Source organism: Geotrypetes seraphini, chromosome 3, assembly GCF_902459505.1.
Source record: "Geotrypetes seraphini chromosome 3, aGeoSer1.1, whole genome shotgun sequence".
Lineage (NCBI taxonomy): Eukaryota > Metazoa > Chordata > Amphibia > Gymnophiona > Dermophiidae > Geotrypetes > Geotrypetes seraphini.
The window spans coordinates 238,424,549-238,439,327 of record NC_047086.1 but is presented as its reverse complement, the minus strand read 5'-3'; the positions used below and the strand labels follow the sequence as shown (position 1 = coordinate 238,439,327).

At 44.4% G+C, this 14,779-nt stretch overlaps 1 protein-coding gene across 3 annotated transcripts in view; it reads left to right on the top strand.

Moving 5' to 3' along the window:
• CNKSR3 (CNKSR family member 3) overlaps positions 1 to 14,779 on the top strand; it is a 595,138-nt gene that overhangs the window by 418,003 nt on the left and 162,356 nt on the right. For all 3 annotated transcript variants that reach the window (XM_033936404.1, XM_033936403.1, XM_033936402.1), the window contains 2 exons: positions 672 to 708; positions 1,276 to 1,448. In XM_033936404.1, coding sequence (XP_033792295.1) covers positions 672 to 708; positions 1,276 to 1,448 — 210 coding nt within the window. The remainder of the gene's footprint in view (positions 1 to 671; positions 709 to 1,275; positions 1,449 to 14,779) is intronic.

Sequence of the window (14,779 nt, the reverse complement as noted above, 5' to 3'; positions counted from 1 at the left end):
GAATCTCAGTTCCCTATTCCACGCCAGGTTTTCCCCCCAGCAGGGAAAATAATACTTGCAGTTCATAAAAGTTCAATCCAAAAGAAAACCCACATTAGCTTCTAGCTTCTGTGCAGCACACGCTTTCAGTAATTATATCACCCTTCCCCCCCTCCCTACGGCAAAGAATATAGATCAAAGCCTGGGCGTTATCGGAGCATATTGAGGCTTCAGGCTTCCCTGCGCTACCCTTCCTGTGCCAATATAACATACAAAGAAAAGCAATGATACCGGCGATCAGGCTGAGCTTTTGAAAATAGTCCCTCAGTAAAAAGGGCTTAGAATTCACTGGCATCCTTTGCTTTTCATAGTGCTCTGCTGAAGACTCACACATAAATACAGAGTGTGGGTGAGAAACAGGATACGCTTACTGAAGCACACCAGCATTTTGCTTTCTGCTTCAGCTACACATATGGTAACGGGAGGAATTGACACATCCTTCACTTCAGTTAGTAGCTTTCTTTCATGGTAGCTGTAAGTGGCTCGTGTGGCTGTCCTTCATGCTAACCCTGTCTCCCCCACCCCCTCCCTCTCTCTGGTGTTTTTTGGGGGTTTTTTTGTGTGTGTGTGTGTGTGTGAAATGTTTCAACACCATCAGAAATCTCTTTCTTTCCTTCCTGCTCTTCCTGCAGGTTTCCTTGCGTCAAAAGCCGAACAAGAAAAGCAGAGGTAATGTAAGCTCCCTTTTGCCTCTTTTCTCTTCTGGTTTGAGGGTTTGGGCTGCTGTTGTTACCACTGCCAGTCACTTCTGGCTGGCAGTGGAGTGCCACTTATGAGGCATATTTTCTTCTTGATTCTGAGAAAAAGCAACAGTTCTTTTAGACTGAGATCTCAGGCTTGGTCATTGGGAAATTGAGACAGAGAAGGCATGATATGAGACAGAGTAAAAGAAATGCTTCTTATCGTTTACTCAAGCTTTTGCCTTCTCCCATACTTGGGACACACAGTTCAGGGGCATTAAAACATGAAATACTTTGTACAGTATTATTATAGCATGGGGGGGGATTATTTTTAATTTAGTGTATTGCATTGCCTTGCATGAGTTCTGTGCTCCTAATAACCATCTCTAAAGAGCAGCACGGAGATCTGTTAGCTACAATTTGTCTCGGCAGCATAAAGTATATAATTTAGAAAATTTCATTTTGTACTGTGCCTTTAAAGAATGTTTAAATTTCAAAGACTGAACCTGTTTAAACTGCAAGGATAGTTGATGAATTGGATGTTTTAATGCTGTAGGTAGCATCTTTACAATGAGTCGAAGGAGGATATCATGTAAAGACCTGGGGCAAGCAGATTGTCAAGGATGGCTCTACAAGAAGAAAGAAAAAGGAGCTTTCCTCAGCAACAAATGGAAGAAGTTCTGGTCAGTGCTGAAAGGGTCGTGCCTCTACTGGTACACCAGTCAGATGGTGAGTATCTGGACCATGTCTGTTATTTGCTGTCTGCTTGATGGTTGCATCAGTGCTCAGAAAAGCAGCTTAGGAACTGCAGCCAACCAATCTTATCCAGCCCAGAAGGTGGCATGGACGGCTCCAAGCTATGTTTAGCAGGTTTTCTATTCCACCTTTATCTATTCAGTTCAACGTCGGATTACATTACAAGAACTTGGGTCAGTTGCCCAAGAAGTTGCAATAGACAGTTTGACACGGACATTCAATAGAGTTGCTAGTACAGGTATATCAGTACAGTTACTAATACAATTAGGTCATAGTTACAAATACGTAGTTTCAAGTACAACTAGATGGTAAGATGTTTGTGTTTGATACACTGCAGGGAGGTTTCAACTGGAAATAGTTTTTGTCAGAACTGGTGCAAGGGTACTAGGTCCTTCATCCTTGTGCCCCCTCTCAGTTAACTTAACTTCTGAGCCTTCCCCTCCAAGATTGTGATAATTGAACTCAGTAATCATGATCGTCCCAACACCACGTCATACTTTTTAAATGTTGTTTTGCAAAATATATCAATAATAAATGCAATTTTGAAAGTCCTTTTATAAGAGTAGATGGGCTATTATCCATTCCCTCCCGCTGCCAAGCAACACCCCTGATACCCCCGGCAGCGGGAGAGATGCCCATTCCCTACTGCCAACACCATTGTACCCCCGTGCCTCTGATGACCCCCTTACTATGTTTATGAAGGTTGGCCAGAGGGTTGCCTATTCCCTCCGGCCAGCAGGCCTGCCTCTTCAAAATGGCAGGCCTTCTCCTCCCTGGCGCATCCTGGGATGCGCCAGGGAGGGACCTAAGGCTCTGATTGGCCCAGGTTGCATAAGGCCCCTCCTATGGGAGGGGCTTTAGGCATCTAGGTCAATCAGAGCCTTAGACCCCTCCCCAGAAGCAATGTCACTCTTCATATAGATGTGTAGCTTTGTAAAATCACCTTATATATACAGTATTTTCAAAAGTCTTTGTGCTTAGCACAGCCTTTTCTAAAATATCTGGGAAATGTGAATATTCTGTTCTGGACCTCCAATTTCTCATGTCAAACCCTTGTGCTAGATAGGGCTTCTAGCCAGCTCAACGTCAGCTGAAAATTAGTTTAAACTTAGCTAGCCATAGCATAGCTAGGTAAATTGAGGGGCTTTTTGTGGTACTAAAAATTGTCCTTAAAGGGGGTTGAACAGCAAAGTGTCTTTCGCAGAGGTCATAAAAGTGGTCTACAAATACAAATAAACATTCTAATATTAATAATTTATTTTAAAGATGAGCTAAAAAATAATGATTTAAGGATCACAATTGTGAACCTTTCCCCACAGCATTTTTCAGATTTTGACATTGGATCAGAATAATATAAACCTTTTACAGTGAGGGATGTAAAAGGCAAAGTACCCAATACAGCTGTGAACGTTTTTCAAAAAATATTCTAGTAAGAATAATACTAAGAGAAAAATTATTGCTTCTAAAAGCTGGAAATATCATGTAAGGAGCAACCTCTGTCCATACCATGTCACTTCCCCTTGGGTGGAACTGTGAGTTTTAAAGTGGGTTTGAGGTAGAGTTACCAGACTTCCAGATTTACCAGGATATGCCCTCTTTTTAGAGGGCAGGTCCGGGCGTCCGGATGGCTTTTCAAAACCCGGCACTTTGTCCAAGTTTTATAAAGCAGATCGTATCAGAAGGGGTAACCGCACATGAACGGATGCCCTCCCAACTGAGACAAGCAGGCTGAGGGGGCGGGGCGAGGTTGGGGTGGGTGGAATGGAGCGGGCCTGGAGGGCAGGGCTAGTGGGTCTGGATTTTACATATGTAAAATCTGGTAACCCTAATCTGAAGGAGGGGTAGTGTTCTATAGACTCCCTCATACTTTCTAGCATGTAAAAACTGTTCTTTCTTTTATGTGCTAGGTAAGGTTTTTCGTTCCTTTAAGTAAGTAAGTTATATCTGGAAATATAATTGCCGTAAGATTTGGCTTATTTGGCAAAGCAATTTTGAAGCTGGTGTTTAGATAGCTATTGAAGCTTTTACCTGCAGATAGGGTTTGATTATTCGAGAAATTTGAATTCATTTAGGAAAGTGACTAATGCTACCATTGGACAATATTTTTATACAGTTTAATGGTATTGATTGTTGCAAATCAAAACATAAAAGATTACATTCTCAAAACTGAAAGAGTGGTACATAAGAACAACTAGAGACTTATGTAGGCAAGTCCTTCATCTCAGGGCAGTCCATCCGGTGGATCTCACTATGTTTGTCTCCTGGTCCTCTCTCTTTCTTCACTCAGCACACATGCACACTCTTCCCCAATGGATTAGTCTCTCTCTGGGAGACAGGGGTATCTCTTCAATGCCCAGGCGAACATTTCCCTTTTAATATTTTGAGATAGCTGTGGAGTGCTTTAACTGACTTTCCTGAGGAGTGGTATGTGAGGTAACAGCGGTGTAGCCAGACCTGACATTTTGGACGGGCACTATGTATATAGGTATGAGTAGTGTTTCTTGTCCCACTGAAAAATGCAACAGATTCATATAGACCTTCACACCAATCATATGTCAGCAGAATCTTTTAACACAGTCACATGCAGAACATAGAGTAACCCTCATCAATTACAGAATAAAGGACCAAAACTTAGAACTTGTCCTGTAGCTCAGAATCAACCGTATCCTGCTCTACTCCCCCACACCTCTCTGTAGCCCAGCATCAGCATTACCCTTTCCTTGATACCCCCCATGTGCCCAGAATCAGCTTTATCATTTCTCCATCCATCCCCTTAGCCCATAATTAACATTATCTTCCTTACTCCCCCACTCCTCTCTGTAGCACAGCATCAGCTTAGCCCCTACCCTCCTAATCTAAATCAGCCATGCCCTCTCCCTCCCCCTAGCATCAGCCCCCACCCCAACAGACACACACTACCATTAAATATAAAAATTATTTTTATTAAAACCATCCTGGGCATTGTAGAGCCCACCCCCACCCAGAAAACCAGCAACATAAACATAGAACATTTTTATTATTATTATTAAAACCTTTATGGGCACTGTAGCAGTATTTTGTATTTCATCGCAAAAGTCATGGTGTCACCCTGTTGATCTTGATGCTTATAGGTTAGCAACTGCTCCCTGTGATTATACAAAGCTTTCTTCACTACTTGAGTGACTACTTTTTTGGGGTAGCCTCTTGATTCAGATTTTGTAGTGAGAGATGACATGCTTTGAGGATCCCCTTTAGAACCACAGTCAATGCCCCCTTCTGACGAAGCAGATGCGAAACTCGAGTGGATTGCAAGTCTGGATATATCTTTATCCCAGGACAAGCAGGCACCATATTCTCACTGATGGGGTGACGTCACCGACAGAGCCCCGGTATGGACACTTGAAAAGTGAATTGCAACTTTAAGCTTAGAAAGTTCACGATTAGCCCGCAACATGCATGATCGAGTGCCTTCCTGCCCGAAGTAGGAGCTAGAAGGACATGTTTTTCAACAACTGTTGAATTTTTTCTCTCGCTTGCCTTCCCTCTCTCATGGATTGTGACTTTTTTGTCACAGTTCTTTTGGTTTTTTTATTTTCTTATCTGTATCAAGTAAAGGAAAAAAAAAATCTCTTTTTTTCTTTTTCCTTTGCCGTTGCAGGCTTTGGCCCATTGAGGCCTTATGGATTCTTTTCGCCATAGAGTTTGATTTGTCAATGGCTGTCTTCCCGTCCATGTCCTGCCTGCCGACGGGTTTCAAAATGTGTGGTCGCTGTGTTCGGGCCATTTCTGTCACCGACCCTCAACGCTGGTACTTGCAGTGTCTGGGACCTGAGCACCGTCCCGACTCCTGCTCCCTCTGCTCGTCCCTTCAGAAGCGCACTCTCAAAAATCAGTTACTTAAACAAAAACAACTGTTCGGCGCCACAATGGAAGCGGAGCCCAATTCATCTCCAACACCATCCGCACTGACCAAGACCGCACTGACCAAGACGACACCGAGAGCGGATCCACCAACTTTGACTTGAGTGTCACAATTCACCATGGTTCTGGGTAAGCCGGCTAAGAAGCCTACCACTAACCCTTCTGGGATGCAGGTCGAAGCTGCAGTGAGTCAAGTTCTGCTGACCTCGCGAATCGGTGAGTGCCTCCTCTTCGGTCTCATCAACCCTGGACCGTGTTGACCAGCCATTCGTACTGGCCAAAAAGAAGCAAACGGTACCGGCACTCTCCCTTAAGCAAAAAAAATTTTTTTCCAATTGTTTATTCATTTTTTTAAAAACTTGCAATAAGTGTAACAGTATTTATAGCATTTAAAATTCAAATACAACACTTAATATTCTGTTAAACATTATATCAGACTTTATCACCCCTCCCCCCTAATCAATTACACTCTTAAAATTCCAGAAAACCTATCATAAACCCCATTCTTATATACCTTATTTAATGTTCAAATCAATAAAAATCCCTTCCCTCCCCCCATCCTGGATATGTATTTTTAAGGGAAAAAATAAAAATAAATATTCAATCATTATAATATTTTGTTAATGGCTCCCAAATCTCCTGAAATTTTCTAAAATTCCCCTGCTGTGTGGCTTTTATCTTCTTCATTTTATAAATATGACATAAAAAGTTCCACCAAAAACTGTAATGAAGTCTCTTCCAGTTTTTCCAATTACTTGTAATCTGTTGTATGGCAACCCTGTCATAACAAGTAGAAGCCTGTTGTTCTTAGATTATATTTGGCTCTTAGCTCTCATTGACATGCCAAACAGCACAGTATCATAGGATAATGCCACTGGATTTTCTAACATACAATTTATTTGACCTCATATTGATTTCCAAAAAGCAAGAATCAATGGACAATAGAATAACAAATGATCTAATGTCCCAGCTTCAAGATGAAAGTGCCAGCATCTATTAAATTTAGAGCTATATAACTTCTGTAAATGAACCGGGGTCCAAAATGTTCTATGTAACAGAAAAACCAAGTTTGTCTCATAGATGCTGACACTGTACAGCTCATCCTCCAAGACCAAATTTGTGGCCATTGAGACACAGTCTTAAGCAGAAAATTGACAATCTGCTTCGGGAGGAGTTAGGAGAGCATTTTACCCTCTTGGCACTGGCTCACTTTTTAGCAAGCACGGCACCGACACTCCAGGAGCCGGTCCGGTCTGAGTTGCTCACGGCACCGACCACTCCTCTTACTGCTACTCCACTGGTGCAGACATCCTCGACCCAGGACTCGAGCATTCCACTTTGACACCGATCCTCCTCGGCCACATCTCGAGAAGCTACTCTGGCACGGTCAGGCAAAGTCTCTAATAAATGTAAACATTTGGAGACCTCAACACCGAGCCGTCAACACCGATCCCATAATTTCAGATATTCAGATTTATTGGGGGATACTGAGCCTGAAATGCCATCTACTACCGATGTGGACTCTTCTGCTTCTGGGTCACCTAGACGTTCACCTACCAGAACTTCTTCTCCTTCAGAAAAACTTTTTTTCCCAGATTTTTGCGACAGATGGCACATGATCTGGATGTTTCTTTGGAGGCAGATTCCAAATACAGCAAGGAGTACTTGGACACACTTGATTATGATCTTCCTCCTAAGGAACTATTAAAGCTTCCACTTCATGCCATTCTGAGGGAAACTTTCTATAAAAACCTTGAGACTCCTTTTTCTGTGCCAGTGGCTCCTAAACATTTGGAATCTCTTTATAAGGTGGTACACTTGCCAGGCTTTGAAAAACTTCAATTGCCCCATGAGCCTCTTTGGTTGAATCCACTTTGAAGAAATCCTCCGGGGCAAGTGTGTAAGGTAATGGACAAGTTTGGTAGATGTCTGTACCAAACTTAATGTTGGCAAACAGAGCATCCAATTATACCTTTTTCTTTTCCTGTTATATGAAGTATCTTCTTAAACAAATTTCATCGCTTCAGCAATATCTGCCTTCATGTAAAGCCAAAAAATTTCAATCTCTGGTCTCTCCCTCTCTGCAAATTCAAAAGTATATGGTGAGATCTGTTTGATACTTTCCAACTCTCATCTCAAGCAGCAGCTATGTTGGTGGCGATGAGATGTCTGGCATGGTTACATGTTTCACACCTTGACGTTAACCACCAAGACCTCTGGCTAATGCTCCATGCCTTGGTAATGAGCTCTTTGGAGCCTCCACTGCTACTGCCACCCAAAAGCTGTTCGCTCATGAGACCAGATGGGATGTGTTGGTTAAACCCAAAAAGAAGCCTCCACCTGCTCGGCCTTTTAAACCTGCTTCCTCTTACCAACACAGATATACTGCCAAACCTACTCCTCAAGCACCTATACAGCCTCGTCGACAACGACAACAGCCACGTCAACAACCTAAATAACCGGCTGCTCCTCAGAAACCTGCACAGCCTTTTGACGTGCTCCTTCAGAGCATAGCCAGCATTCCTCTGCTACTTTCTCTGCCTCAACCCATAGGGGGACATCTTCAGATTTACATCAGTCACTGGGAGCTCATTACATTGGATCTTTGGGTCCTCAATATCATTTGCCAAGGGTATATTCTTAATTTTCACACCCTTCCTCTGGACCATCCTCCATAAGAACATAAGCAGTGCCTCTGCTGGATCAGATCAGAGATCCATCATGCCCAGCAGTCCTCTCACGCGGTGGCCCATCAGGTCCAGGACCTGTATAGTAATCCTCTATCTATAACCTTCTGTACCCTTTTCCTTCAGGAAATTATCTAATCCCTTCTTGAACCCCAAAACCGTACTCTGTCCTATCACACCATCTGGAAGCGCATTCCAGGTGTCCACCACCCTTTGGGTGAAGAAGAACTTCCTAGCATTGGTTCTGAATCTGTCCCCTCTTAATTTTTCCGAATGCCTTCTCGTTCTTGTAGTTTTCGAACGTTTGAAGAATCTGTCCCTCTCCACCTTCTCCAGTCTATCCCGGGATAATTGAAGTCTCCCATAACAATCGTGTTACCGCTTTTGCATTCTTGTTTCTTGGCTTTCATTTCTTCATCGTTTGCTTCGATTTGCCCAGGTGGATGATAGTACAGGCCCATCTTTATCTCGGGCCCATTCCTTCCCGGTATTTTAACCCATAGTGATTCCAATTTGTTGGTCATCGCTGCTGTGTCCACTCTAGTTGAGTGTATGATATCCTTTATGTTTAGGGCTATTCATCCTCCTTTCTGACCTGACCTGTCTTCGCGATAGAGTTTGTACCCTGGCAGTGCTATGTCCCATTTGTTTTCTTCATTTCACCATGTTTCAGAAACCCCAATGATGTCTAGGTTCTCTTTTTTGGCCATGACTTCTAGTTCTCCCATTTTGTTCCTTAGGCTCTTTGCATTAGTATACATGCAATTTAAGTCCTGGTATTTTTTTGCCTTCATTTTCTTTTCCTGTGCTACGATCTTCCTATCATCTTCTTCTTGATCTGTCACCCATTGTGTCTTCCCAGCATTTTTCCCACTCGGTATCCTCTCGGGATACCTTCTTCCAAATCGTCGACACTTTGTCGACTGTCGGCTTTCCCCTTCTTCTTAGTTTAAAGCCTCTCTATTCCTCTCCTGACGTTGTTTGCTAGAAGTCTAGTTCTCGCCGCGCTCAGGTGCAGTCCATCTCTCCTGAAGAGCTTGCTCTTGCCCCAAAATGTTGTCCAGTTCCTCACGAAGTAGAACCCCTCTTCCTCACACCATCTCCTCATCCATTCATTTATTGACTGTAGTTCCGTCTGCCTCTTCACATCTGCCCTCGGTACTGGTAGGATCTCTGAAAATGCTATCTTCTGAGTCCTTATCTTCAACTTCCTTCCCAGAATCTTGAACTGTTCAATCAGTGCATTTCTACTGTAGTCTCTCCTGCTGACATCATTTGTCCTGATGTGGATCATCACTGTAGTCTCTTCCGTCTCTGCTCCTTCTAGGATCTTTTCAATTTTGTCGACAATGTCTTTTGCTCTTGCTCCTGGGAGACAGGTCACTAGTCGATCCTCTCTCACTCCTGCTATGTGGCTATCTACTTGCCTTAGGGAGTGAGTCTCCCACTAGGATTGCAGATTTTCCCTTCAGTTTTCGTTCCAGTCGCAGGTCTATGTCCTCGGTGTGCCTTGCTGCTTCTTCTTCTAGGCATCGGAAAGACCTTGCCTTCCCTTCCTGTGGGATTCCTCTGTGGGTTTCTTCTTCCTTGGAGTCAGCTTCCTGTTGTTCTCCATTCCATGTGGGTGTATCTTCGTCTTTCCTCTGATGTTTGTGTTCTTCCACCCTCCTCCTGTAGGCCTCCTCAATGAACTCCTTGAGCTCCCTGACTTGTTCATCAATGTGTCTCTCTCTCATGAAGTCTTCAGCTATCCTGATTGGGTCTTCTGCGATGTAAAGTCCTTCTAGTTCCTGTATCCTGTCCTTCAGTTGCCTAACTTCCTTCTTCAAGCTTTTCAGCTTCTGACACCGACTGCATACATATGACTGCCTCCCCGAGGGGAGGTAATCATACATATGACAGACTGTGCAGAACACTGGAAAGCTCATCTTCTGGATTCCCTCTGATCCTCTCTCTCGCTCTCTCTCTCTGCTGCTGCTGCTGGTGTCCTCTCTCTCTCTCTCTCTGCTGCTGCTGGTGTCCTCTCTCTCTCTCTGCTGCTGGTGTCCTCTCTCTCTCTGTCTGCTGTTGGTGTCCTCTCTCTCACTGTCTGCTGCTGGTGTCCTCTCTCTTTGCTGCTGGTGTCCTCTCTCTCTCTCTCTCTCTTTCTGTCTGCTGCTGGTGTCCTCTCTCTCTCTGTCTGTCTGCTGCTGGTGTCCTCTCTCTCTCTCTGTCTGCTGCTGATGTCCTCTCTCTGTCTGCTGCTCGTGCAATGACTCGCCCCTTCTGAAGGCCCTTTTGCAAAGGTGCTCTTGCTAAGGTGAGCGCCTTAGACGCTCGCCTTCGTGCGCCGAACAGCTGAGCGTCGTTAGCTCCTCCCCTTTTAAGGGGGAGCTACGGATCAGTGCCTGGCTGACATCAGAGGGGTGGGCGGAGCTATCTCTCGCCGCTGCCCCTCACTCTAGCCTGCCCTGCTTCTTTGTTCCTCTCCTCTTTCACCTCCTGATTCTTGTCTCCTCTTCGCCTGCCTGCCTGCCCTGTTCACTGGGCTCCGAGTCTGCTTTAAATCTGATGCAGGCCTCTCTATTACCCCAAAAGGTTCAATCTCTACTCCTCCTTAATACCATCAAGGAAGTTCCTCCCTCTCAATACGACCAAGGCTTTTACTCCTGATATTTCTTGGTCCCCAAAAAGACAGGAGGTCTGCGACCCATCCTGGATCTCCAAGCTCTCAACAAATATCTTGTCAAAGAGAAGTTTCGAATGCTCTCTCTCGCCTTCCTTTATCCCCAATTGGCTCAGAACGAATGGCTATGCTCTCTGGATCTCAAGGAAGCCTACATGCATATACCAATTCATCCAGCTTCCAGAAGATACCTTCGCTTTCAAATCAGTTGTTGTCACTACCAGTACAAAGATCTTCCATTTGGCCTGGCATCTTCTCCCAGAGTCTTCGCGAAGTGCTTGATTGTAGTGGCAGCAGCTCTTCAGTCCCAGGGTCTTCAGGTGTTTCCTTATCTGGACGACTGGTTGATCAAGGCTTCATTGTCTCAGGTGACCCTGGCAACGACTCACACCATTTTTTCCTTCAAACCTTGAGTTTCAAAATCAATTTCCCAAAGTCCAACCTCCAACTAACTCAACGTCTTCAGTTCATCGGGGCTATTCTGGATACTACTCTCTTGAGGGCATTTCTTCCTCCAGATCGCCAAGCTGCCTTGCTTCATCTCTGTCAACAGAGTTTCAGCTACAAACACTCTCTGCGAGATGCATGATGATTCACCTGGGCCACATGGCCTCCACGGTTCATGTCACCCCACTAACCAGATTGCATCTTTGCACTCCTCAGTTGGCCCTAGCTTCTTAGTGGTATAAGGCGATGGATCCACTCTCACAGCATATCTCTATAATTTCATCTCTTCTGCAGTCACTCCACTGGTGGATTACCTCTTCCAATCTATCCAGATGTCTTCTTTTCCATCTTCCTCCACATCACCAGGTATTCATGATGGATGCTTCTACCTATGCCAGGGAAGCGCACATGAGCGGCCTTCAAACACAGGGTATTACGCACTAAAAGCTTTTCAACATCTCCTGACCAACCAAGTTCTCCTCCTTCACACAGACAATCAAGTAGTGATGTACTACATCAACAAACAAGGAGGCATGGGCTCTCTTACCCTTTGTCAAGAGGCTCAAAAGATTTGGCTTTGGGTGACCACCCGCAATCTTTTTCTGAGAGCAGTCTACATACAGAGCAAACAGAATTCCTTAGCAGACAACTTCAGCAGAATTCTCCAGCCTCACAAATGGACACTCAGCTCGACAACTCTTCAGTACATCTTTGCATAATGGGACACTCCTCAGGTGGACTTATTTGCAGCTCCCCATAACCACAACCTGCCCCACTTCTGCTCCAGGCTTTACTCTCCTCACCGCCTGGAAGCAGATGCATTTCTTCTGGATTGGAAGCAATTGTTCCTCTATGCATTCCCTCCCACTCCTCTAATCCTGAAAACTCTTTTCAAACTCAAGAAGGAGTCAGCCACCATGATACTCATAGCTCATCAGTGGCCCAGACAACATTGGTTCTCCCTTCTACTTCAACTCAGCACCAGGGAACCCACACCTTTTCCAATATTTCCTACTCTGCTTACACAGAATCAAGGAGCTATTCTTCATCCAAACCTGCAAATGTTACACCTGACAACTTGGTTTCTCGGGCTGAATTCTTCTGGTTTACATCTTTCTCAGCTTGTTCGACATATTATTGATGCCTCTAGGAAACCAGCCACCCAGCAATGTTATCAATGTTTTCATGTATTTGCATACGCTGATGATATTCAACTTCTGCACCCTTTAGATCCTAATAACTCTTTGGATATCACAGCAATTAATAATAAACTTGAACAAATTCATCAATGGTTAGATATAAATAGGTTGGCTCTTAATATTGAAAAAACAAAAACGATGCTTTTTCCATGGAAAGAAACTCCTAAACTTATCGCCCCTATCACTATAAAAAATATTCCTTTGCAACTAGTTGACTCTATTAAAATCCTAGGAGTCATATTTGATAGTAAACTAACTTTTCATGAACATATAGGTAGTATCGTAAAATCATCATTCTATAGACTCCGTCAAATTCGCTCTCTTTCACAATATCTTTGTTCTAAATCACTAAATATCTTGATCCACTCTTTAGTAATCTCTAGAATCGATTACTGCAATGCCCTTTATAAAGGAAATGCACAGAATGAAATAAGACGGCTTCAAATAATACAAAATACTTCCATTAAACTAATAACAAAGACAAAAAAATTTGATCATGTAACACCACTTCTCAAGAACGCTCATTGGCTTCCAGTATCCCATAGAATAACATATAAACTAAGCCTACTCACTTTTAAAGCAATGTTTTTTAAAACACCTGCATTTATTTTGAAAACACTAATCCCTTACTCCACAAATAGAATATTGCGATCCAACGAACAGCATTTATTAACAATTCCATCTCTCAAAATCATTAATACTAGAAGACAATTTATCTTCTCTGTCACTGCTCCACAAATTTGGAATTCCCTGCCAATCTACTTAAGGAAAGAACATGATATCGATAAATTCAAGATTAACTTAAAAACATTCCTTTTTAACGATGCTTTTGATTAACAAGTTTTTCCCTAGAATTCAATAATGCTGTTTTTCGACAATTCTTTTGAATTCCCATCCTTATGTTTTTCCCGACCTTCTTTTCTATTATAAATTGTAGTTCATTTCCCCTTTTCCTCTTTATTCATGTTTGTTAGTTCATATATAGTTCTTTTTATTTTAATGGTTAAATATATATTAATTAATGTTTTATTTTTAATTTTAAAATTGTAATTTTATTTTAAAATTGTAATTTAAATATTTTCTTTTATGTATGTACATCGCTTAGAAGCAAGATTAAGCGATTAATCAAAAATTTTAATAAACTTGAAACTTGAAAGGGCTTTTCAATGTTAAACCACCTCTCAAGCCTCCACCTGTTATCTAGGACCTTAATGTAGTTCTTTTCAAGTTGATGAAACCACCATTTGAACCAATGGCAACAGCTCATCTCAAATTTCTCACCTGGAACGTAGTTTTTCTCATCTCCCTCACTTCTGCCAGGAGGGTCAGTGAGCTACAAGTGTTGGTCGCAGATCCACCTTTCACAGTTTTTCACCATGATAAAGTGGTTCTACGCACACATCCAAAGTTTCTACTGAAAGTAGTTACGGACTTTCATCTCAATCAGTCCATTGTTCTTCCAGTTTTTTTCCCTAAGCCTCATTCTCATCCAGAAGAAACGGCACTGCACACTTTGAACTGTAAACATGCTTTGGCCTACTACATCGATTGGACAAAGCCTCATAGAACCAATGGCGTACCAAGGGGGGGAAGAGGGGGCGGTCCACCATGGGTGCAAGACCTGAGGGGGTGCTCCCGGCCTTGGCGTTCAGTTCCCCGCCCCCGACATCCAGATTTTCCCCCCGTACCGTTTGCGGTGGAGAAGCAGCCCGCAGCGGGATTGCGATGCCAGCGACCCTTGCGCTGCTTCGGAGCTGCTTCCTCCGCCGCGGTCAGAGGAGGGGGCAGGACCGCGGCGGAGGAAGCAGCTCCGAAGCAGCGCAGGGATCGCTGGCATTGCAATCCCGCTGTGGGCTGCTTCTCTCCTAGGTGGTGCGGGGAGGCCAGGGGGGCGAGCGGTCCTTCGGGGTGGGTCGGGACATCAGGCCTTCCGGGTGGGGCAGGCAGGCAGGCCTTCAAGGGGGGACAGGCAGGCAGGCAGGCCAGGGGGGCAGGCAGGCAGGCCTGCAAGGGGGGGACAGGCAGGCAGGCAGGCCTTCAAGGGGGGACAGGCAGGCAGGCAGGCCTTCAAGGGGGGACAGGCAGGCAGGCCTTCAAGGGGGGGACAGGCAGGCCTTCAAGGGGGGACAGGCAGGCAGGCCTTCAAGGGGGGGTGCAGGCCTTTAAGGGGGGGATAGGCCTTCAAGGGGGGACAGGCAAGCAGGCTTTCAAGGGGGGACAGGCAGGCAGGCTTTCAAGGGAGGCCTTCAAAGGGGGGGACATGCCTTCGGGGGGATGCATGCCTTCAGGGGGGAACAGGCCTTCAGGGGTGTGGTACAGACCTTTAAGGGGGGGACAGGCCTTCAGGGAGGGGGGCCCTGGTGTAGAAGTACATGGAGGGAATGGGGGGGTTCAAAGAGACGCGCA